Raw genomic sequence first — 26490 nt, forward strand, 5'->3', positions numbered from 1 at the left:
CTCTTGAGGCAGAATCAAATCCTAAATCTAAGACACAGATAGTTCATCAGCCATCATTTTTATTATAATAATTTAATTAAATGTACCCATTGATAATTTCATGCATTCATATGATGCACTGTGGCTACTCTTACCCTCACCATCCCCATCTCCTCATTTCCCTCCTACAACCCCTCCTCCTTATAAATCTCTTTCTGAAGTTTATGTCTTTTTGTTTCATTGTGTAAGCCAGTGATTATAGCTAGGGCCCTATGTGAGAGGATGAGTTTGGAACTGCCCATTGGATCTTGATAGGTTCACATGTGAGTACACCACTCAGCCTGTCATCAGCCAAACACAATCAGGGCTTATGAGGGATGGTATCCTTACTATTGGCTATTGGAAGATTCTTAGGGGAAGTAGTCATTGGTTTCCATGGTGTAAATTTAAAATTGTATTTCATTCAATCTTTTGCTTGTAAATTCATAGCTAGAAAGCATGGAGTTTGTTAGCTCATCCATGGTTGAGTAAGACTAGAGGCCATATGTCTAACTCCCTGCTGAACAGGAAGGCTACTCAGAAACTTTATTAGACCCCACTGGAAGGGCTGACAAGATACAATAGCCTAGGAGTCAGTCCCCAGCTCTGTAGGGGTGATTTACTCCTGAAATGACTTAGAACACATTTCTCTTATTCTCAACCAATCTAATAACTTCTCAGCATAACAATGTCTCAGCCCTTTGGCAGGAGAATAATAGAAACAGGTAGATGAAGAATTTCTGGTTTGATTCATGATCTATGTCTTGTAAAATTAACTTAAATGTTTCAATAAGTATCTCTGATGTGGAATTGCTCATCTATCTTGGGTTCCTTCCTCCTATGTTTAACGACCATGTATAGCATGGGTGGCCATTGCTATTTTGAATAGAAGCTTGGCAATGGTAGAAGACACATTTCATTTGAAGTGATGGATCGCTGCATGGGCCAACCAGCCTACAGAAGAGATGGCACTAGAGGAGTACTGGGTATTTGTGAGGTCTGTATTTTCCTACTCAGCTCTGGAAGGAATTATGCACTCTATTGGGTTGATTGTTCTAAATCTTAAAACAAACAAAAAAATAAAGAAAGAAAAAGAAAGAAAACTTCTTTTACTGAGGACCTGACATGATATACCATAATGACTTCGAGAGAAACGCTAAACAGTCCATCCTGTCAACGGTGGCTGCCGAGTGCCGACAGACCATGGCAGTTCTTTTCGTCAGGTCAATGAGCTGCTAAAAATTGTCTAAGTAGGACCTTGCCATGATAGGCCACCCTGCCTCAGAGGAAGTCATTATAGACTATCAAGTAAACAATACACACTCTAAAAAAATTACTAATTAGGTTTTGTAGCAATACTTTGCATCCTTGGGGGCTCTATAGTGAGATAATTGACCGCGACGTGAGTTATGCCTCCCAAGCTGAAGGCGTGAAGGTTAATTATCATGGTGTACAGCCCCCAGCAAAGGGGACGGTGGTGATGAGACAATGACATTTCAAACATGTGTTGATGATTCTTTTGCAAATACAACTTTCTAGAACGGTTTTGATTAAAGGGCAAAGTGAGACAGTTACTATAGCAGTCACTAGAAGCTCAAACCCAAAAGGAAGCGCTGAAGTGTGCTAGAGAAAGAGAGCAGGAAACTCGTGGCTCATGAGGTTTGCCGGGTTACTGATTGACTTGGCAGTATTTCTTGAGGTACAGTGGAGAGAACGAGAGAGGTTTTCTTAAATGAGCTTGTGGTGCTGAAGATATTGTCTGGATCTTTCCAGCTTATAGTGTGGAGTCTCCTCAAAGAGTCTCTCTCTCTCTCTCTTTTTTAATCTTATTATTTCAGAGGGTTATTTATATATTTGAGACAGGGTCTCACAGTACAGCCCAGGCTGGCCTCCAACTCATAATCCCTCTGTATCAGGCTTCGGAGTGCTGAGATTGTAAACACGTACTGCTGTGCCCATCTAAGAGAGTTTTAATTCATTCATATGGGGTGGGAAGATACTGAGCTTCTCAACACGTTTAAATAGATTCATACTGTCTTGCTGCAGAGACACCCATTTTGGATGAAGGTTACCATTACATGAAATCTATGCTAAGGATCTACTTTGATCTCAGTGCAATCTTCTCGAAAGATAAAATGTGAAGGGGGCTCATTCTTTGAACAGGAAAGAAAGAGAACACAGCCTACTGCTTTTTAAATTCTTGATGAGGAGGAGAAAAGAAGTTGTTTATTGTCATTATCTTATTGGACGATTCGCTTAAAAGGATGTCAAAAGAATTAAGTGGCTAAAATCTAACATATATATATATATATATATATATATATATATATATATATATATATTATCATGTGAATACAAAGACATGGTATCATGATTGAATAAAGAAATAAAATATTCATACACACATTACCCATGCTGTCCTTTGGTATCTAAGGGACAATAAATAAATATTCTGTGTATGAAAATATAAGATGGCATTTATCTTTTGTTTTGGGGAGCAGGGTCTCATATACTCCAGACTGGCCTTGAGATTCCTGTGTGTTTGAGCCTAGCCTTTTATATTTTGGATCATTTTGACTCCATCTCCCAAGTGCTAGGATTACAGGACTGTGCCAGCATGGCTGGCTAGGATTAATATTTTAAAGCTAATAAATTACATGTTCTTGATTTGTACATATAAATGATCTGAGTTCTTGAAATATTAAATTTAAATACAGATTTAAATGTCAAACCTTAAGTTTTAATGTTAAATATTAAATCTAATATTGAATTCTTATATTTAATATAGAGGCTTTTATATTGCCGTGTAGACTGCTCTGAGGGTGGCAAACTAAGTTTTGAGATACATTACCATTGGTAAGAACCATATAACTAGTGGCTACTTAGTCGTTTCCAAAATGTTATCACTATGAAGAAACACTGCATACATTTTTATCTTCATGTTAGGACAAATAATTCATTTATTAGTTTCTTTTGCATTAACACAGTCAGCAACCTAACGGGTAAGCCAAGGGTAGAACTTTGCCTCATATGACTTTCATGGACTCTGCTCAGTGTTACTTCTCACGTATCCCCAAGTTTCTCTACAGCAGTCTTACATGTTTCAGACAAAAGAAATAAACACTTACCTTTCTTGCATGGGTGGAAGTTGGATCCAACTATTAAATCGGGGATCATACCGGCTGACAAAATTTGTACTATGTTTTCCTGTAAAAATACATTTTGAGATATTTAAAACTTAGATCTCTTTCTTGATTTGCACATTTGTCAGTTTTAAAAATCTCTGTTGTCAAGTTTAACAAGCATGAATTGCTCTCAGGAACCCTGTAGCAAGGCATGAGAGGCAGGAAGGCCTTTCCTCAAATGTGTGTTTCCTCTTTCCTCATTCTCTATATTGTTGTGGACTGACTCAACCCTCTCAACCATGACAAATTCATGTTTACTAAACTATCAGCATATCAGGATATTTTTTTCTGTGTTTTGATATTTTTATGTTTTAAAAACAAGAAATTACTGTTCCCAAATTCTCCATTTTAGAGAATTCTTTGTATGATCTATCCGGCTAGCCTTTTTTATGAGTAGATTTTTTTTGTCCTAAAAATATTAAAATATATTTTCCAGAGAAGTAATGATAACAACAAGCTTAACAGAGAAGTAAAACATTTTCCATATACTTAAGCCCCATACTTGCCCAATTCCCCACCATTAGCATTTATTTTTTACTGACCCAAAACCAGACTGTGGTAGAGATTTTTGTCTCTCCATGGAAATAATAGCAGTGATGATAATGGGTCATGCTTATCACTGAAGCTCTGTATGTGCACCAGAGAGATGCACCATTGTCATGATGTCAGCAAAGCGCTTTAGTGGGAAGTAAGAGTGAATCTTCTGAGCTGCTTAACCAGCTTATCCTCTCTGTTGAGCTAAAAAGTACATTAATGCTTCCAAGGTCTTAAAATGAATCTTATTTTGCATACATATTGGCATCATATTGAGATATGCAAGCAAACAAGCACACAATACTTTGTGTGAAGCACTAGAGGTGGAAACCAGCTCACACCCAAGGCCTCAACCCTAAACACTACCTTTGTTTATGATTTGTAACTAGGCAATGGTACCAGATTTCTTCCCATGAATAAACAGAATGCACACATGTGTGTGCTGAAATGGCTGAGGCAATGATCAAGTTTGAAATCTACTGTATAGGCTCATCCAAATAGCATCTCTTTTTGTACAAGAAAAGGTGCATCACTAAGCATGGCTGCCTGGTCTTTAGGATGCCAAACCTAGTAGCTGGATAATGTTACCACTGCAAGTTTGGGAGGCCACAGTACAGAGTTACTATTTAAATGTACAGGACTGGATGAAACCACTTAAGAAAAGAGGTTGGAATTGGAGGATAAAGGGATTTAGAAGTGACCTCTAGGATAGGAAAAAATAAAACAACCAAAGGAAAAATTATACTTTGAAAGCAAACTTAAATAGTGCTTGTGAAAGAATGGCGCAAGCAGCTGAGACTATGAAGGGTGTGGGTGGCCTTGACAAGTGTTTCTACAGTGAATTGATGTTGAGGAGAAAGCCAATGGGAACAACTCAGGAGAGACTAAAATATAAAGACATGAAGGTAAGACACTGCACAATGCTTCCCAACACTTCCTAAAACAACAGAAGACTAAGCTAGAAGATAAAGATCAAAAGAGTGTTTTTTGTGGTCATTTTTAACTATGTAAGCTCAAGAATACTGAAAAAGTTCTTGAGCTTAGGCAATAGGGACCAAGAATCAGACCTTATATCTGTAATAAAAAGAAGTACAAGAAGAAAATATGTAGTTTATGCTGGGAGTCCGAATTGTCCTTAGAAGCCTATGTGTTGAAAGCTTGGTCCCTAGTATTCTTGGGAGAAGACTGGACCTTGAGTGTGCTAATGTCATCTATTGACAAATTTATCATCAAGTGGGATAGTCGTACATGGAAGGAAGAAGCCAGGTCCTTACTAGAAAGGGTGACCAGGAAAATGGTCTTCTCAAAAAAAAAATCCTGTTTTTTAATAAGACTGTTTCTCTATGAAGTTTGGGTCAGAGTTTCTGTTTGGAAGAAGGAATCTGCCACTTCTGGTAATGGGGTGGAGGGGGCTTCATGTGCTGAGAAGCAGTGGTACAAACCAGAAATCTTGATTTCTTGTAGAATGGAAGTAGAATTAATTCAGAAAAAAGGCTCAATAGAGCTGCTTTGAAGGGGTTTGAGATTAGAGATTATCTCCAGAGGCAGGGATGGTGGTGTGCAAGAGAAACAGGTTGGGGACTGGGACTATAAATAACATAAAGTTTTGAGAGTGGCAGGGAAGAAGCAGAGGAGATAATGGGCCTTTAGAAATGAAAGTGAGTTAAATTGGACTTTATTTGCTATCATAGGGCTTGCTGTTGAGACTCTTCTAGAGGCTTCAGAGTGGTGGCTACATATGTTGGAATTTTAGGAAATAGTTTACTCTTCCCACATCTTTCTTACTTTTTTTCTACCCTCTACCAATCTTTCCATTGTTTCCTATAAATATTCATCTCTCACCCCACCCCACCCTACTCTGCCTCCCTTCTACTTCCCCTCCTTCCTTTCCTTCCCGTCCCTACCCCTCTTCTCTCCTATTCTCTCTTTCCTTCTTTTACCACTTCTCCTTCCATTTCCAGTTCCCTTCCTTCCCTACTTCTTCCTGTTCTCTCTGTTTATTTCTACTCCTTTTTCTCTCTTCACTCTTTTCCCTTTTCCTTCCCTTCACCAGTCTCAGATTTTCCTACACCATTCATTCCAATAGGGTTTCAGGAGCTATATAGACTGGCTTAAAACCTTAGATCTTTCTATCCTCTCTCTCTTAGCACTGGGATTACATGCTTTCCCCACCATATCTGGGTTTTCATTTTCTGTCTTTTCCTTTACTTTTCTTCTTGTGATGACGCCCTACCATCAGACATCATTGGTGAGTATTAGTGTATGAAGAGATGAATGAGAAAATAGGGAAAGTTTCCAGCCAATGGTAGGCACAGAGTAGGGAATGAAAATCTCCTCTTAGTTGTTTGAGGAGTTAGTTTAAGTGGCAAATGTAAATCAAATTTCTATGTATCCTGATAGTATATATAACTACATTCCTATTACTACGACATGGAACAAGTTGACTATAGCTAAGTAGAAATGTATGTGTATTGGTTATTGGTCCAGTAATTAATATTAGTTTTCTGATGTCCATTTTTTGTCATGTAATCAAGACCACCAACAAATGAAATGATATTTCTGCTTGATGAAGTGCATTCTTATGTTTTATGAACATGATCTGAAATTCACAGTTCTGTATTTTGCTCAGGATATACTTTTCATAAAGCATTTTCATATGATTAACACTGAACTTAGATTCTCATTTTTAGAACAGATGTGTGCATAACATTTGAACCATGTGTTAATTGTTTTCTTGTATAGCGATTACATAAAAGTATTTTTATGTTAGCATATTTATCCTTTGTGTCAGTATTAATTGCACAGGGCATCATATTATAAAAAATCCACATTTATGAGTGGTTCAAGTCTTTTTAATGTTTTTATGAGATGTGGAGTGATTAGAGTTCATGGTAGTAAGTAGAAGCCACTTCCCATTAATGCAGTGCTTTTTAAGACCAAGGGCAAAAATCATAAATCATATTTCTTTTTTTAAACTATGGTTGACAAGATCATTGAGAAATACGGTGAAAGATAATGTAATAGTTGTTATGGACAAAGACCTTGATATCAGACAAACCTATGATGGAATCATTTCCTTTCTTCTTGTGAACAGTATATTCTTAAGTGAATGCTCTTCAGGGTTACTCTCCTTCCACAGAGAAACTGGAGCTACCGTAGATTATGGCTCACTAGGTGCTTCTGAGGATTAATTGAAATTTCAGCAAACACTTTCTGGCCGAAATATTGCATGCTCACCAACTGCCAATACTATCAGAGCCTACTGTGGTTGACCAGATGGACAGAATTTGTAGCTCCCTGCAAAGTATTTGTGGAATTGTGCAAGTTATGGTACAGAGTCCAGTTTTCTCAGAAATAGATGCAGCCCAATTCTTAGCTGTAATGCTGGCTGATCATGACCACAGATACAGCCCTCATTGAATACTGTACCTTGCCTTCTGTTTTTAATCTTCCTTCTGAAGATGCCCACCAACACATTTTTAGAACATTTTTAATTAAAATACAATTTTAATTGACACAGGGAACTAAAGGCTGGCTTACTTGCCTCTGATATAACCAGCTCTCCTCTGTTTAAAAAAACCAAATTTCCATCTGGAAATTTCCAAGTTTCTAAAAAGGAACTTTAGAGAAAGAGAGAGCTTTCAGGCCTTCAACTGAGGGTAATGTTGAAATTAACATACTGAAACTTCACTCTGAGCTTCCTAGCAGCTAAAACAGAGAGAAGACAGTTATTGGCATGATCAGCGATGCTGCTCATGTACACACAAGCACACCATGCCTTGGCACTCTGGCATGACAAGAAACTGCTATGTAAATATCCATGTAAATATTCTGGCCTATGCTTATGAAGCATGTGTGTGCATGTGTCTGCACATGTGCCTGTACATGTGTGTGTGGGAGGCGGGGCAGATGCCTGCGAGTGTGCAGGTGTGTGAATGTTTGCAGAAGCCAGAGGTCACACTTAGGTGCTGCTCTCCAGGTACCCTTCACCTTGTTGTGACAGGTTTGCCTACTAACCTGGGCTTGAAGGTCAGGCTGACTGGCTAGTGAGTCCCAGAGATCCACCTGTCCTCAAACCAACCCTAGCACTAAAATTAAAGCTTTTGCCACCAGATGTAGCCTTTTCTATGTGCCCTGAAGGTCAAAGTTAGGTCTTCCTGCTAATGTAGCAAGCTAGTTATTATCTGAGGCCCCATCCAGGCCCCGCCAGCTGTTTAATCAGTTGTTGATTAGGATAATGCTTGGACTGTGATAGTTAGTACTGTGATGAAGTGCTTTCACAATGGTAACAAGGCCTGGGTTTAATCTCTAGCACTGAAAAAAAAAAAAAAAAAAAAAGTCAGGTATCATGGCTCATGACTGTAATCCTAGCACTTAAGAAACTGAGGCAGGACAATCCTGTGTTTGGAGAGACCCTGGGTTGCATAGAACTGTCTTCTTCTTTCCTTTTTCCTTTTTTTTTTTTTTTTTTTTAAAGACTCAGTTATGTGGAGAGTTTTATGTTTTGTTTTGTTTTTGAAAGCTGAGTAGGAGAATTATCATTTCAACAGAGGCCCGTAGAGGAGTGACTAGGAAGTAGTTCTTGGAGGTCTGAAATAGGACTTCCTAAATTTTTCTCATGTTTAGTTTTTTTAAAAACATTTATTTGCGTGTGTGTGTGTGTGTGTGTGTGTGTGTGTGTTAGGGAGTGTGAATGCATGTGTGTCATGGTATACTTGTAGAAGTCAGGACAACCTGTGGGAGTTAGTTCTCTCCTTCTACCATGGAGGTTCTAGGAATTGAATTTAGATCATCATACTTGGCAAAAAGTGCCTTTCCTGGTTAAGCCATCTTGTGGGCACAGTGTTTTTAGCTTTACTCTGGGATCTCCCAAGAATGTTTTGTAGACTCTTTGCTTCTTAAATAAATCCAGTGGCTGTGTGGAGTGACTACTTATGGATTCTACAAAGGTTTGATAACGTCACCTTTAATGGTGAGGTACAACAAAAACATAGGGCCTGGAAACACCTCCTTTGTGTGTGTGATCCTGTGTGTGCGTGTCAGGATAGGTGGAGGGCATGCCTGTGTGAGCACTTGCATGTGGATGGATATCAAAGGACAAGCTCATTTGTTATTTCTCTGGTACTGTCTACTGTAATCTTTCAGGTAGAGTGTCTCACTGGTCTAGGACTTACTTAGGTTGAGTATCCAGGGATCCGTGTCTCCTATCCCTGGTGCTTGGATTACAGGACTATTCCACCATACCTACCATAATTTTCTTTTTTTAACTCTGGTTTCTGGGGATTGAATCAGGCTCTTGTGCTTGCAAGGCAAACAGTTTATTGACTGAACTGTCTCCCCAACTCTCTCCCTTTCTTATGAGTGGGCAGCCTGGCTTGTTTTCCTTTACAGTTTTCTAGAAGGAACAGATGTTGTGAGTTTTACACAATTTACCTTGGTGCAGATGCTGAAAGAGAGCATTCACAATAAAATATATGCAGTATATGTAATTTCAGTGGGACTTTCTGAGGTTTTAAAGTAAAAATGTGTACCTGCAAGCTGTTTTATGGCTCCTCAGTTATAATTATCTCTGTAACACAGAAAGCTACAACTGTGGCTTGGCCCTCACTTACAAGCTTTCTAAAAATACCACGATCATTTTGCATAGTCTGCAATACATAGTGTTCTTGTGTTTGGTTTGGAATGTTTATCAAAAGGTCTCCTTTCATTTGGAAAGGAATCAGTTATAGGAAAGATGGTGGAGACCCTCTGGAGGATATGCCGGTAAAGGCTGCAGTGAGCAGAGTGGGCGCTCTGGGTTTGAGGTCCTACCTGCTGCAAAGGAACTTGCATTAGAGTTCCATGCTGCATGAGCGAGAGAATGCTTCTTACAACCATGTTCTCATATAGACAGAATGGGAGGAGAGTAGTGGGTGAAGATCTGAACAGCTGCAGCTGACTCAACCTTCCCCTGGGGAGTCCTTGCTTCTGCTTGTGGCATTCCTCAGGGGATGGATAAGGACAAGGGCTGGGCATCACTGTGAAGCTAAGTCCCCAGAGAATTTGGCACTTGAATGCTCTGTTACATATGTCCTCAGCTAGCTCCATGAGTATCCTCCCTCCCTCCATCAGCGAACCTCATGACCTCTCCATTTGCCCATGTTACGCAGAACTGTATTTTCAACATTAAGTTTAAAAGGGATGGGTAGCAATCCTTTTTACAGTGTGTGTACTTGTTCAGCATTGCTATGGTAAATGGGCAAACCCACTGCTCACCCAAAGCTCATTTGCATGGTAAGGGTTTGGTTCACAAGATGATAGTATTAGCAGATGGGAAGTTTAGGAGGTAGACCTACGGACAGTTCTAAGTTCATCAGAGCCATGTCCTCAGAAGGTATTGTAGGACCCTGCCCACCTCCTCTCATTTTTATGGCCCCATTGATAGCCCCACTGAATCACTCCAAATTCCATAGTGGGTCACCAAAACTGAACTACACAGTTGTGTACCTCCAGAACTCTGAACTGGATAAATCTTTTCTCTTTAAAGTTAGTTGCCTCCGATACTTTGTTGTAGTAACATAAAGCTGAGTTGTTCAAAGCAACTGTTCAATAGTTACCATTTGGGTTCCACTGGTCCTCTCCACCCAACACGAACAGGAAATTTTCTACCTCTACAACGCAGTGGTGGGCACTGTTGTAAGGCATAACTGGAATCAAGAGAAAAGGACATATAAAAATTTCCAATACCTCAGCTTACCAGCTATGTACTTCACCAAAGTGTGTACAGAACACAAGACTCCATCAACAGGCAACAGCATGGGTACCCACAATCCTATGAGCCACACATCTTGGCTCAGTGGTATGTTGCAAGCAGTTTCAAGCCCAACCCCTTTTGATCAATTTTGCATAATGTTATTCCTCGAATTAGTCAAGAACAACCTGCATGCTGCTTTCTATTCTTGTGCTCTCATCTGCCCAGTGGTGGGGAATAGAGTTTCTACAGCAATGACTGACACTCCCAAATGGTCAGGGCTGGCAGCTACTTCTTGAGAGAAGTAACTCTCGATAATGCGGAACCATTTGCTGGCAATCTTTCTACAAACAGACTGGGGTGCTGTGTGTCTTTCTACTCCACAGCATTGAGCAGGCGTAATTTCCATACAGTTTTAAGTTTTTAAATTAAGGTCCTGCTGATTTAATGCCTCCTCCAAATGTATACGCTTAATTTCCTGTACAATGTCATTAGCAGCACAATCACACATTTTCCATCTATCTGCATCGGAGCTCTTATGTAGCAGAGATGAAAACTGTCAGCAATGTCATGCATATCCGTTCTCCCGCACTCTCCTCTTTTTGCACCCAGCTGCAGAGGCTGCGTGGAGGGGTGTTATTCATAAACCCACCAAAGCCAGGTTTCTCTGACATTTGCATCTCCTTTGGAAAGTCACGATGTACCAAACAGGGTGCTGCTGTCACCTTCGGTGCTGTGCAGTGTTGGTCCCTGCTGGCATAATATCATAGGGTGATTGTGGATTTGTGCAGCATTAGTTATCATATGACATGCAGTGGTCTGGGCCCAGTGACACCAGTAGGAAAAATGATGCCCTTGTTCAGCTCATCATATGGGCACCTTAAATCTAGGTGAGGACAAATGGGGAGGTGATGTGCCTGTTCAGGCAGGGAACTTATTGCTTGACACGGATCAACAGAGCACTTAAGAAACCAGTGCAGTGGGAAATCAATATGAATCCCAGCCAATTCTTACTCTGCGCTTCTTTGCCAATGCAAAGAGAGAGAGAGAGAGAGAGAGAGAGAGAGAGAGAGAGAGAGAGAGAGAGAGGGAGAGAGAGAGAGAGAGAGAGTGTTTATTGCATACCTGAGGATGAACCTATCTTATATCTGACTTATTTTGAGAACTATATATACATCTCTCATTTCATTTTGGTTTAATTATCTCCTAGCTTTCTCAGAGATGACTTATACATACATACATACATATATATATATATATATATATATATATATATATATATATACACACATATATATGTATATATATATATACACATACATATATATGACTTTTAGAAAGAGAACTCAGTAAATAGTTCCATAAACGCATCCTTTAAGGTTTTACTAAAGTGCCAAGGTTGTAAGAATTCTGATTCATTAATTAATTAATATTTACTGTCACTAGTCATCTTCTGAAGTTAAAGCCACGAGAGAAAAAGTATTTATATGCATATGCCTAATTTAGGGAGTTAAAGAAAAGTGGTCTGTGCAGTTTATGAACTACATCCAGGGACTTCTTCATCTTTAGAATGTGTCTAGATCCCCAATGCTTACTTTAATCTTCAGAGAATACCCTCAACTGATAGGTCTTGTTGAGCCATGACTCTGAATTCCTTTGGGTACATCTATCTGTTTGGTTCACTGAGCAATTAAGTTTGAATTTGTATTTTTAAAATTAAGTTAATTAAATCACTTCAGTCTAAATGATGATATCTCTTCCAAACTACTAGAAGGAAAACTAGGCTACCCCATCACTTGCTGTGACTGGCTGTTTCAGCTTGATGTAATGACCTCTGACCTGTGAACTCCCACAGCGTTTACTGCCGTTACATGCACCTAGTTACATGTGACATTGTACAGAAATAGAAGCCAGCAGCTCAATCTATTCAGTCCACGGCCAGCCATAATGCTTCATATACTTATTGTAAAATTTTGATTTGTTCCATGTCCAAATCTTTTTTTTAAATGTTTTTTTCTTCTCTTTAGCCATGAGTCCAGCCTCATAATAAAACAAATCTCTGAAAATGTGTCAACTTGCATTTGTTCCTGCTGTGCATTTGTTCCCATGCCGGCAAAAATTAAGTGAAGGAAATAATACACGATTTATTCCTAAGCCTCTTTCTCATTTGATTACCCCTATTGTTATGCTTTGTGCAAACAAATGAAGCTATTGCTTGAAGCTAACTACAGAACTCCTCAAAATCAGGGCAAAGAAGTTCCTTAAAGTCCTGATGCAATGGGTTTGTGGTGGTAGTCCTAGTTCTCTGCAAGTTTTTATTTGTGTTTGACAATCCTGCATATTATGCTTCCTGGTTGGGCATTGCAGTATTCACATTTGTGAATTATTATCCTGTTTGAATTCTCATTGTGAAGTAGAGGCTATAAACAGACACAAATGACTCTTTGAGATCACTGCTGAATGTAAAACACTCCCAAATTTACTACAAATAAAATATTTGATCAATATTTGAATTTTGAAAGAGCTCTAACTCCTTTGGCTTCTGATTAAACCTGAAAGAAAGGAAAACGTAAACAGTGCAAGCAACAGTGGCCAGCAGCCCATGAGAAGGTCACTGTACTCTATACACACCCATTCTCTTTGAAGTCACCCCAAGGCCACCTCTTGTCCTTTCCAGACTTCTCTAGCGGTGGACACCTGTGTGTGTGCACAAGCAGGTGGTGGAGGAGGTTGGCCCTCCACGTTCATGCACAGCCCGCTCAGAGTTTTTAGCGTGTCAGTCAGTGAGTTAGAGGGAAAGGGGACAGAGAAGCTAATCAGGATGAAATGAGATTAAAGGCTGTCTAATTTTACAGCAACTGTGATCCATCAGCCACTGTGAAAGTGACAGTGGAAATGAGTGATGGAGACAGACAGGTGGGGCTGTACATTTCACTGATTTATCCTCAAATGCACTGGGCCTTATTTTATTGAGTGAGCACGACCGCATTTATCAAGTCTGTCATCTAAAGCCACTTTCCCTCCATTTAAAAAGGTCACTTTACTCTGAGGGAGCAGGAGAGAGGCACTTTCAGATCAGATCTAAAATCGAATAACACATGTTTATAAGGCCCCTCGTGGGGAGTCTCAGCTTTATCTCACACAAATGAGTTGTGCTAGAAGGGAAAAAAATGGGGCAGAAGCCAGAAAAATCACAAAAGAAAATGCTCTGGTCACCGGAGAGAACACTCCTGCGGACTCTAAATCTAATGCAGGTTTTTGTTTGTTTGTTTTCTTCTATTTTATTTTATTTTATTTTTTTGTTATTATACTTTCCCCATCCCACACACCTGAAGTTTTAGTCCAATCTGAGCAATTCAATCAAAGATTTGATAATATTTAATATTTTAAATTAAACAAGGAGAAAGCAGTAGGGAGCTGCTATGGAGGTGCAAACTCGAGCGAGCTAGTCACAGTATTGACCCTGCAGAATGACGGATCGTCACATGTAAAACAGATGTCAGCAATTGCTACAAGCCTGATCGCTGCTACAGTGAACTCCTATACCTGTTAATTGTTTTCCCACGATTTTAAAGCCATATAAATCTTAGACACACAGTCTTTCCCCCCTCCCTGTGCCACTGCAATAAAATGCTTCAGGACGCTGTGCGCAAAACCATACCTGGGTGAGAAACGAGAATGGAGTCCTCATTGTGTCATGTGTTGCTTTTTGTGATAATAACCACCATTTACCACCGACCATGTGCCATATGTTAAATTGAATACATAATTATGTTTGTATGTTTATAGAAATTATATCTCTGAAAATACACGTGTTTAGCCCTTGCTATTAATTTGTTCCCATTTAGGAAAAAAATATCAGATGAACTGACTAATTCATGATATTAAAATTACAAAGTATGGTAAGAATATATGGTAAAACAAACAATGTGTCTACCTATATTTATTTATATGTAATTGTGGATCAGACATAATGCAACCATTATATTTCTAGGAGAAATACTGAGGCCCTGGGAGGGTAAGTCACTTGTTGAAGGTCATACTCAGCTAATGAATACTACAGCTTTACTCCGAACATGGGAATGTCTGGACCCCGACCCACGGTCTTATGCATTTCACTCTACTGACTTTCAATAGGTGTGTTCAGCCAACCAGAAAATAATTACTGAGTTCCTGAGTGTTCAATGAGAGTGTCCCTGAGATTCATATATAATTTTATACTGCTTCATACTTTAAATGTGCTTATTACTTTGATATTTAAAATGCAAGTGCTACTTCAACTTTTGTCTGTACATACAAATATGAAAGTTGCTAGTTTTCTTAAAGTAAGATGTGTTTCTATTAACATGTAGTAACCGTACAAAGTAAAGGGTTTCATTTTGATGTTTCATACATACACATAGTATGTTTTGATCTGTTCATGACCTGTGTTGTTTTCATTTCTACCCTCTCTCCTACCCCCATTCCATTTCTATAACCTAAATAATCCTTTTACTTTAATGTCGATTCTTTCATACCCTTCCTGGATTCCATGTCTGACAGGAAGCACATAGTAGGTTTTTCCTGAGTCTAGCCTCTTTCCCTTAACATGGTGGTTCCCAGTTCTATGTTTCTTTTTCCCTTGCTGGAAACACAATTTGTTCTTTTTGAATGAATAAAACTCCATTGTGTGTGTGTATATATATATATACATACACTACATTTTCTTTCTCCATTGTCTGATGTTGGGCACATGGGAGATTCCATGACTTGGCTATCATTGCTTCAGTAAATATGGCTGGTACAGATATCTCTATTCCATGCCGCCTTTGGTTATCTGAGGGTGAATATCTGTAAGTAGCTGGATCTTGTGGATATCCTATTTTGTGGATAAAACTCTCCACATGGAGATTCACAGAGGCCGGACTGCGTCACATCCTTATCAGTGGTATATGTTGTTCCTCCCACATCCCCATCCTGTACCCCAGCACCCTCACTGACATTCAGAGCTTCTTGTTTCCTTGATGCCAGCCACTCTGAGTGGAGGGAGATAGAATCCCAATTTCACTCTGAATTTCATTTCTCTGATGGCCAAAGTTTGAACATTTTTAATGTGTTTATTTGCCACTATATTTTTTTTTTCATTCAAAAGGAGGCTATTCAATTCATTTGTCTACTAAAATGAGTACACTTGTTTTATGGAGTCAGAAACAAAATAAAACAAGTCCATGAAGATATATAGGAGGATTACCAATTCAATAGGAATTAAAGGTTTGTTGTTTAGATATAACACATATGGTGATCTTGATATCCTTGTGGCTTCAGAAGAACAACCTTACAAACCCATACAAAATAGCATATTTTAAGTTTTTAGAAAATCAATTATGGTTGTAAGTGTAAGTATATGCATATATATATATATATATGTATATATATATATATATATATATTAAACAAAATAAGTATGTGTTCCTGAACCTCAGCCAGTCAGTTTTCTGTCATGGAGGGCATTACCGAAACACACACATATTAAATTTATTTATTTATTGATTGATTGATTGATTGATTGATTGATATTTGTCATTGAACTTAGGAACTTAGGACACCTTGCATGCTAGCCAAGCATTCAACCACTGGGCTGTGTCCAAGCCATTTTCTAGTTCTTATGTTTTGGTTTTAGGCAGGGTCTCACTAAGTTTCCCAAACTGACCTTAAACTTTTAAACTTCCTATTGCAGTAGCTTTTCAGTAGCTGGAGTTACATGTCTGTGTCTGGGAGCATTTTCTCTAACATAGACAGAACTATTGTCCTAACGTGCACTCTTTAGCATATTGCTATTTTGCACTAAATTGTGTGTGCGTTCAATCCTTATTTGCTGTGTATCTATTCCACACTAGGCACCACTATATTTGCTGCAAGTCCTGGGAACAGTGTCTAGAAGATGTCTACTCAGAGAACACACATCACAGACAACAAAATAGGCTTTTTGTCTCAAAATTTAAGTGCAATGAAGATGTGGAAATCAAGGTTTGTGTGAGGGGACGATGAAGGTGGGGAGTTCTGACAGAGGCTGGGAGATGACCTTCTGAATGGCCAAGTGGATGACCTCCAAGGTAAGCAGTCGCTGTAGTGTGTACACCATGTAGGGAGGAGTACCAGGAATAGCACATGCAGAAGTCTCAGAGTACTGGTTGGTGATGTCTTCAGAACAATAGGATGCCAGCACAGTAAAATTCGAGGCCAGGTATAGGAAGGGGATATTGAGCAGACCTCTGGATGCTGGAGGAAACTGACAAGAAATGATACTATCCCTGTCTTCCCTGCAGCATATAGATGCAAGCTCTATTATTGATTTTTCTCATTACTGGTGGATGTTTGTTAATGTTTTTAATGAACATTTACTAAATATTCTCTATGTGCAGATATTTTTCTACTGATAATGTGGTAATGAATGAAGCCCCAAATACCCTTGACTCAGGGTACCTCTTGCCTTATAGGGAGAAAGGACACAAACAATCAAGATGAGCAGGCCAGATGATGGCTCTGGTGATAGCCGTAATTGGGGTTTTCAGGGATGGTCTTTCTACAGGAGTGATATTTAAAGTTGAATGTAAAGAGTGGGAAGAAGCTATCTGCCTAAAGAGGTCCAGACACGGTGGTGTGAGATGAATGGTGAGAGAAGAGAGAGAAATCTGTGTGGGGAATACCTAGAAAATGGGATGATGTCAGCTGGAGACTGGCATGGGCTCAAAATGAGCTAGGAAAAACTTTGTGGATCTTGTTCTAAGCATGACAGAAAGACATTTGAGGAGTGCAGATGAAGGGTGACACAATCATTTAGCTAGTAAAACATAACATAGGCTATTACTGATTAGAAAGAGTAGAAGAGAAAAATCTTCCTTGACCCAGCCAAATGATGATGGAGATGTGTCCATGGATGGAGAGAAAGGATGTGTGTTGATAATTGCTGAAAATTGATGAAGGTAGAAGAACGACCAGAACTGTGACTTTCCAGCGACCTGGGACAAAGGCCAAAAGGCAGCACAAAAAGTGTTAATCACATTCCATGCTATCATCTGCTAGTGTGTTCATTGACTCCAAACCGCAAGTTCCATGAAGTCACGGGCTACCGTGTTTTCTAAACACATGAAGTAGTTTATACTGGCTGAATGAGAGAATCGGTACAATGTTATTGTGCATGTTTCAGAAAAAGAATATTTTTCAGAGAGGCCAAGAAAGGTGTGGGGCCCTTTTCTGGAAGGAAATGGAGAAGGAGTAGATTGGAGGGAGAGAGAGGAGGTGGAGGGAGGAACTGGGAAGAGAGGAGAAAGGAGAAACTGTGATTGGCATGTAATATGTGAGAGAATTAAAAAAAAAAAAGGTTCTGGAAACCCCACCTAGGAAGGAGTGAATCTGTTTGCTATACTGTACTAAAACTGATTAAAACAACCACATAGCCATTCCACACTGTTGTAATGTATATGATACAAACATTTGTGTGTTTGTGTATGTGTATATATATATATATATATATATATATATATATATATATATATTTATAGTAGCAGCAATATATAAATTTGTAATATATAAACAGACAATATACAAAAATGTAAAGTATATATTACAATTTTATATTAATATTACACATTAATGTATCATTAAAATGTTTGCTGCTATATCACATTGTGTATTGTATGCATATAGCATTGTGTTGAGGACCTTTCACCACACATGCATGCACATACAAGAATTTATGTGTAGGGATGAACCCCTGTACACGGAACTGTTGTGTCAAACAATGGATATCCTTTCTATATTGACAAGCCTCTCACACTGTACTCTATGCTACATGGCTGGTTGGATGGTCATGAGCAATTGGTATCTAGTTAAAATTCAGATCTGCATTCATTTATTAAGGCATAGAAAGAGAATATTGTCACACATTTAAAATCCATTTGTATTCTATACATTCTTCTATTGGGTTTAGATTTCTTGATACAATTTGTATATATATATACACATGATTTGTGTTTCTAAGGTGTTTTTTCTAAGGTGTTTTTTTTCCCTAGGGAGTTATCTAAGCAGGAGAAAAAAAATGATATTTTGTAAGCACGGTATTGCCAAAATATGTATTGGAAAATATTTACTCATTGAAGCAAATTCAAATAGAAATTACATGCTGCTGAAAAGAAATGTAACTTGAAAGGGAGAAACCTTACTCTCCCGATAGCAAATGAAGAATACTTCTCATCAGATCCTGATGGGTGTAAAAAGAAAAAAACAAACCTCATTTATTCAACTCTATGGTAAGCACATTTGAAAAACAAATGTTTTAAAATTTACTAGTTAGTTTCAGCATACTATTTACATCTATCTGAAAAGGTCGAGCAACTTGGCCAATGTTTCTGGAAGTAGAATGTACACACAGCAAAGCATGTTATACTGCAGTAGTGCAGTATACATATTGTTGGATAATTAATATATATTTTTGAAAGTGTTCTGTGGTGTGTGTGTGTGTGTGTGTGTGTGTGTGTGTGTGTGTGTAGGTCAGGTGTGTGTGTTGTGTGTGTGTGTGTGTGTGTGTGTGTGTGTGTGTGTAGGTCAGAGACGGATGTTGGGTGTGCTCTTTAAACATTGTCTGTTTTCTTCTTTGAACCGAGGTGTCTCTCTTGAAATCTGGCACTCATTAGCGAGACTGGCTGTCTGGGAAAGCCCCTCCATCCTGCAATCTGTGCTCCCTAACTCCAGGATTACAGGTGCATACCAATACCACCATTTCTAGCATGGTTGTTGGGGATCTGAACTTGGGTACTCATGGTTGCACAAAATGCTCTTGACACACTGAATGCTCCCCACCCCCAGCCACATTCTTCTACTTTTTCCCATTATGTTTAGGTCATGCTATATATGGAAACTACCAATAAGTGGAGAAATTTTGTATATATAGAGATGCTTTAACTGTTATGGACAGTTTGGAAAACCAACCTTCTAGAGGATCCACATGGTCTGTATCTGATAAGTACCAGTATCTGAGGGTCTCAAATTAGCCCAATATTTTCCCACACCTTCCCTCTTAACCCAATTTGTCTTGCGCACAGTGAGCTGGGATTTCACTTAGTTCACAGTTTTATTTAAGTGACTCAGGATGCATAAATCCAAAAGACCATGTTAGATAGGGGGCGAGTGAGACTAGGAGAGCTTTGTTCTCTTTTACAGTTCAAGGTTATGTCTAAAGCCGTCTTCCTGACTACAGGGATTACTTTATAGCTCCCATCCTCTGTATGTATCAGCATAAGTACATGTCATTATGATAGCATTTTCTATATGATAATATAGTATATGAAATGTAGCTGTCTTTTGCTTGTCAAAGGATCTCTGAACTCCTTGAAACCAGTCTATATCATCTTAGTAACTTCATGATTTGCACAGAACCACAGCACATGGAACTTTAAATCTCTGGAATTCCTCTAGCGGCTACACTTGACAAAGTATTCAGAATATTAATGAATCAATAAATATCAGTGGCATGAATGAGTGAATGTTTGTGATAAAGAAACACTATGTGATTTACTTCTTCGGAAATTATACTCAGCATGCGCTGGAGATGGCTCAGGACTGAGGATGCTTTCTGACCCTCCAAAAGACCTGGACCTCTGTGTGGGGACTCGTGAGCACTTGGGACTACAGCTCCAAGTCACCCATTGCTCTCTATCGGTCTCTATTGGCACCTGTCCTCAGGTGTGCAAACCCACACACTGACACGTGGACAAGATTAAAGATAAGATAAGTAAGGAGGTGAGGTATTTCAGAGGTCTTGAAGGAAGAGGAGGGCAGAGAAGGATGAGATCTCTCTTCGACCAGAATCCTGTGATTTCTAAGATAAACGTTACCCTATGGAACACAAATGTCTCCTTAAAGCAAAGGGGGGGGGAGGGGCTCATACATTCTTCAAGCGTTAGTCATAGATTTCTTCTAAGAACTATCTTAGTACCTACTTTTGCCAAGGTTAGAGGTTTTCAATCTATCCTTAATGATGTAGCTTCAGTCTGATTATTCAGCCTGGGCAAGTGCTAATAACCACAAGACTTAAACAACTTCAAATAAGACAATAGGGCCTTTTGTATCGTTTTGTCACTACTGGGGACTAAACGTAGGATCTCACACATACAGTGCAACTGCTCTATCACTGAGCAACATTCACCAGTAGTTTAAAGTAGGATTTTGTTAGTGATTTAAATGAAGCTGGCTTCCAGTGTCTTATATTGACTTTAGTTAAAAGTAGTATATTAATATATTCCCAGATTTTAGTTGCATTGTTATAATTTCAGCTACTTCACTTTGGACACATCTGCTGTGCTGGCTCTGACAAATACATACTTAACAATTTATTTTACTTAATTCTTTTTATGTGCATGGCTGTGTTGGCTACATGTATGTCTGCATCATGTGAATGTCTGTAGAGGCCAGAGGAGGGTGTCAGATCCTCTGAAACTGGAGTTTCAGATAGTTGTGAACTGCTATGAGGGGGCTGAGGATTGAACCTGGGTCAAGTACTCTATTTACTGTTGAACCAGCTCTCCAGCCCCATGGTTTTATTTTTATGTGTAGAAGGTTAAAACAAATATCTGATAAGAATACTAGCAATCCTTTTCACAGATAAATGTTCTTCTTGTTTTGGTGTGTTTCAGTCTCATCGCTTTACTCAGACAGTTGATGAAATGTGTTGCTGCTTGAATGTCTGTACTTACCCCGGCATAAGAGCTTGCTGACCACGTCTTCCTGCAGGAGTCAGAAATGGCAGCTTTATTTTCTCTATTTAAATAATATTAATAAAATGTCTCAAGGAATCAAGCAATAACATTTAAACATTGTTTAAATGTTTGAAGCTAAAGAGACTGACAAAACTTTTCACTATGGATAGCATAGAAAGAGGATGGCAAAAATGGCCATTAGGCAGTTTAAATTCTTTTACTGAGGTCATAGGAAAGGAGACAGGGGTAGTCCATACAACAAGGGATTACGATAGATGTCTTCTGATAATCACAGGATCTCATTGTTGGAAAGTGAACACCAGTGGGTCCCATGGACATCCATGAGTTATTAGATGGTCCTTAATTAATTAATTGTAATTAATTGTATCATTAATTCATTATTAACTATTACTGTGCTGTAGTCTAAATGTATACATGATAATTGGACATAATTACTTCAAGCTCATGGAGAGAGACAGACACATACAGAGAGAGACAGACACAGAGACACAGAGAAAAATACAGAGAGACAGAGAAAGAATATGAATGAGAGCACAAGCTAAGAGAAGGGTAATATATGCTTAGAGGAAGAAAGGAAATGTTCAAGGAGAAAGTGGCTTTAAGTCAAGTCATAGATATTTTTCAAGACAGCAATAGAAGAAAAAATTCATTGTTAGTAGAGGTAACACTGCTTCAACTAATATTACTTTTTTGAGCTCCTATCATGTACTAGGCTTGGGCTAAGCTATATCATATCACTTTGATTTTAATTGGCTCACTTCCAAAAATATTCACTAGTAAAGGGAAATTCATTAAAATATTCTCATATTATGATCATAGTTCTCCTTCCATTGTAGTAATTTAATTATAATATCAATTTTTATGGAGGGTTGAGAAAATATCTTTGGAGAGAGGAACAAATGAAAGGAATGGACTTTGTGCTGTCTTTGAAGGCAGAGGTTCTTCTTCCTACCCAAATCTTTTTTCCAACAGTCTGGTAGTTCTGGCTTCTGCACATGTCTCTCGACATGTGGAGCCACCATTTTCTTCTAGAAGCAGTTGGAGCCATTACAGAAACTCTGAGTAATACTTTTTATTCCTTTGGGTTACCCATTACTACATCTCCTCCTGATCTGGTGTACTAATGGTGGCTTAGCATTTATTTGATTTTTAAGAAACTTCACTACAAGGCTTCAGAAGGATTGGCTCCACAGTCTACTGTTGGTAATTTCATGGTGTGCACATGTGTGTGTGTGAATACCAGTGCAGCTGGCCTGGGAGATCAAGGTTACATTGGCTCAACAGCTTTGTCCACACAAGGCAGATGAGCTCCAGGTCCTGGTTGTGGCTATGGTAAGTGACATAGCACTGCCTTTTGAGACTATTCTGTGATCCCTATGGTTCTCTGTGGATCATGGGGATATGGGGGCAACATGCTGAAATCATATTCTTAATTTTAGCATGATTTTTAGAGGCAAAACTAGATATCTATTGCATATTAAGTGATCCTTGTTTATGAATGAAGTTCTGAAGATGTACAATTACTTTGTAAAATTTCAGCCTTAGAATATAGGTGGAAACTCTAATTCTCAAGGTATGAATTAAACTCTCTGTTCTGCTAGAGGTGTCCTCCGAACTGATTCTGACTGGCATTGTTGTATGAGTGTGTGTATTCACATGCACACACACTAAGCTTATATTTACAATGATATGAAAGATAATTATTTCTTATTTACATGAGTGGCTGTGTGAAGTGGGAACACAGCTCCCATGCTCCGCCCAAAGATGAAGTAGAGAACTCTTGTGCCAGATGCTCTAAAGCTTCCTGGAACGTGGGAGACAGGCTCTGAGGTAGAGATTTGGAGGGAAGAGAGTGGTGGCAACTGACTATGGCCGGAGTGTAAAAGAAGACGCAGAAGTGACCTTCATGTCTGTATTAGAAAGGGTGACAGTACCTGGGAACTTCCTGTGGGCTCAGATTTACATGACACCTAGGAGTTGTCTAAGATGTTTCTGGTTTGGTAAAATTTGTCAGAGTAATTGACACCACAGCCCATTTTGTTTCTTTGGGATACTTACTTCTCTATTCAAAATATTGCCACAGGCATATGGAAATGCACGTGGATATAGCATTACAATGGCCCAGAGGTTTTATGTCAAAGAAATCTAGAGAAAAGAGAACATCGGGGCACAGCTTAGGTAGCGATATGCTGTCCTTAGTCTCTCCCCAGCCATTACTTCTTTTGGTTGTCCTCCTGGGGTCCATTGCTTTATTTTTAAAAGCTAAACAAAATGAAAAACTTCTTCTTTCCTGCTGTCCTTTCTGTCAGCCAAAAGAGTGTTCTATTTCCTGGTATCCCAAACTAGACCCACATACACAGCAGTAGCCATGGCAAGCAAAGGGCCATTATCCCAAAGAGCTTTCCATGGGGTGGTCATGCCAGCCACAAAGGCTTTCCTTTCTTTTCACATGTCCTGAATACAACTTGACAATGACCTGGACAAAGAAGGAGCTCATGGTGGGAGGAACAATAGGACCCATAGACAGAGAAAACCCTGCTGGGAGCTTCAAATGTTTCTTTGTCATAAAGGCCAGCCCACCTAGGTTTCTTTTATGCCTCCCCATGACCTGGGCTGTAGCCCTTTCTGGCTTTCCCGCTTTCATGTTTGTTTGGGCTTGTTCTTCACAAAGTACTCACAGGGGTTCTTCTTTTTCCCTTTCCATTCATATACATTCATTGCACGTGGTACTGGGCTACATGCAGATATTTCCACACTAGAATATCACATATTTTGATTTCGTTCATGTTGCCTTCCTTTCCTCCTCCCCTTCACCGCTGTCAGTCCTCTTTGTTATCTTTAGGTTAAAAAATTCCATGTGTGGATTGCAATCTGGTACAACCAACTCTGGAAATCAGTTTGGTGGTTCCTCAGAAAATTGGATATACCTGAGGACCCAGCAATACCACTCCTGGACATATACCCAGAAGATGCTCCAACATGTAATAAGGACACATGCTTCTCTATGTACATAGCAGCCTTATTTATAATAGCCAGAAGCTGGAAAGAATCCAGATGTCCCTCAACAGAGGAATGGATACAGAAAATGTGGTACATGTACACAATGGAGTACTACTCAGCTATTAAAAACAATAAATTTATGAAATTAGTAGGCAAATGGATGGATCTGGAGGATATCATCCTAAGTGAGGTAACCCAATCACAAAAAAGCACACATGATATGCACTTACTGATCCAGAAGCTCAAATACACAAGATATAATTCACAAACCACCTGAAACTCAAGAAGAAGGAAGACCATAGTGTGGATACTTCTATCCATCTTAGAAAGGGAAGACAAAATTCACATGGAAGGAGTTACAGAGACAAGTGTGGAGTAGAGACTGAGGAAATTACTATCTAGAGACTGACTCACCTGGGGAGTCAGTCCCATTTACAATCACCAAACCCAGACACTGTTGTGGATTCCAACAAGTGCTTACTGACAGGAGCCTGATATGGCTCTCTCCTGAGGGGCTTTGCCAGTGCCTCACAAATAAGGAGGTAGATGCTCACAGCAGCCATTCATTGGACTGAGCATAGGGTTCCCAATGAAGGAGTTAGAGAAAGGACCCAAGGAGCTAAAGGGGTTTGCAGCACCTTAGGAAGAACAACAATATGAACTAGCCAGTACCCCCAGAACTCCCAGGGCCTAAACCACCAACCAAAGAGCATACATGGTGGGACTCATTGCTCTAGCTGCATATGCAGCAGACAATGGCCTAGTAGACCATCAATAGGAGGAGAGGCCCTTTGTCCTTTGAAGGCTGCATGCCCCAGTGTTGGGGATTGCCAAGGCCAGAAAGCGAGTGGGTTGGTGAGCAGGGGGAGGGGGGAGGGTATAGGAGGTGGGTGGTTTTTGAGGGGGAGCCAGGAAAGGGGATAACATTTGAAATGTAAATAAAGATCATATCCAATAAAAAAAACATTCCATGTGTGTATAAACTGCATTTCCTTGTGTCCACTGATAGACACCTTAGATGGGTTTCTTAATTTACGTATGGTGGATAGTGGTGTTGCAGTAGATGTTGATCTGTTTCCTTTTCTGTAATGTGATGATGAGGAATCTCTCGGGTAAATATGCAGGACTGGCACATCTGTGTCAGAAGGTGGATTTGTTCTTCAGTTTTAAGTCCGTTGTTCTGGACTTATTTAGGTTTCTACCAATGATGTGTGAGGATTCCCTTTTCTCTGCATTCGCAACAGCATTTGTTGTTATTTGGTTGATTAGTGACTGGAATTGGCATGAGATAGAATCTCCTTGTAGTTTCACTTTGCACTGTTATGATGGCCAGTGACATTGGACAATTTTACATATGCTTATTGGCTATTCGTATTTTGTCTTTGGAGAACTTTTTGTTCATTTATTCTATTTACTGACTGGATTATTTGAGTTCTCATTCCTTCATTTTTGGGGTACTTAGTTTACTTGAGTTGATTGGTGGCAATCAATTGTATTTACATCATTTCTTACTCCCTGAAACCCTAGCATACACTTTACAGGATGCCCTGTGTGGACCATATAGCTTATCTTCTCAACCTCCTGTGTAGCACTCCCTTGGCTGATGGAACTCCAGGCATTCAGGTTGTTCCCAACCCCCAGATACTTTCCTGTTTCAAAGATGCGCTAATTGTTTTTCCTTGTATATATCAATGGTTTTCTCTGTTCTGTAGTTCAGGATTCTGCTAGAGAAAAAATGGCCCCAACAATTCCATCTAGAAGGATCTCCCACAACACTATCACTCACTTGCTTTGTGGTTTCTTAATAGCACTTGATGAGACCCATAATTATATAGGTGATTCTACTGCATTATCTACTTCTATATTAGCCTATGCATTAACTGCCTTTCTAATGCTGAGATAAGACACCATGACCAAACAACTTATAGAAGAAAGAGTTTATTTGAGCCTGTAGTTCCAGAAGGTTAGAATTCTTGGCTAAAGGCATGGTGGCAGGAGCAGGAAGCTGAACGCTCACATCTTGAACTGTGAGCACCAAGCAGGAGCAAACTGTGATTGGTGTGTGGCTTTGAAACATCAAAGCCCACCCCAAATAACATACTTCCTCAAGCAAGACCACATGTCCTCAAACCATGCAATCAACTGGGAATCAAGTGTTGCAACTTTGGTGCTAATGGGGACATCTCCTTCAAACCACCATGGCTTGTTAACAGTGTTGATAGAGTGGGCTTGTCTTGCCCACTGCTCAATCTCTGATGCTTAGAAAAAT

The 26490-nt window shown here is 39.3% G+C and overlaps 1 protein-coding gene and 1 long non-coding RNA gene across 7 annotated transcripts in view; one reads left to right on the forward strand and one right to left on the reverse strand.

Annotated features, from left to right (window-relative positions):
• Nucleotides 1-26490, forward strand: part of Gm31646 — a 169103-nt gene that overhangs the window by 81872 nt on the left and 60741 nt on the right. For 4 of the 5 annotated variants that reach the window (XR_877209.2, XR_877208.2, XR_877210.2 and 1 more), the window contains 3 exons: nt 16344-16559; nt 18519-18755; nt 19110-19205. This is a non-coding gene — a long non-coding RNA (predicted gene, 31646). The remainder of the gene's footprint in view (nt 1-16343; nt 16560-18518; nt 18756-19109; nt 19206-26490) is intronic. The other variant, XR_877211.2, reaches the window with a different exon arrangement.
• The window catches only part of Klhl14 (kelch-like 14), a 122551-nt gene that overhangs the window by 11986 nt on the left and 84075 nt on the right, over nt 1-26490 (reverse strand). For both annotated transcript variants that reach the window (XM_006525823.4, NM_001081403.2), the window contains exons 4-5: nt 10334-10423; nt 3147-3225 (exon numbers count right to left, since the gene is read on the reverse strand). In XM_006525823.4, the coding sequence (XP_006525886.1) occupies nt 3147-3225; nt 10334-10423 (169 nt within the window). The remainder of the gene's footprint in view (nt 1-3146; nt 3226-10333; nt 10424-26490) is intronic.

Source organism: Mus musculus, chromosome 18 (assembly GCF_000001635.26).
Source record: "Mus musculus strain C57BL/6J chromosome 18, GRCm38.p6 C57BL/6J".
Lineage (NCBI taxonomy): Eukaryota > Metazoa > Chordata > Mammalia > Rodentia > Muridae > Mus > Mus musculus.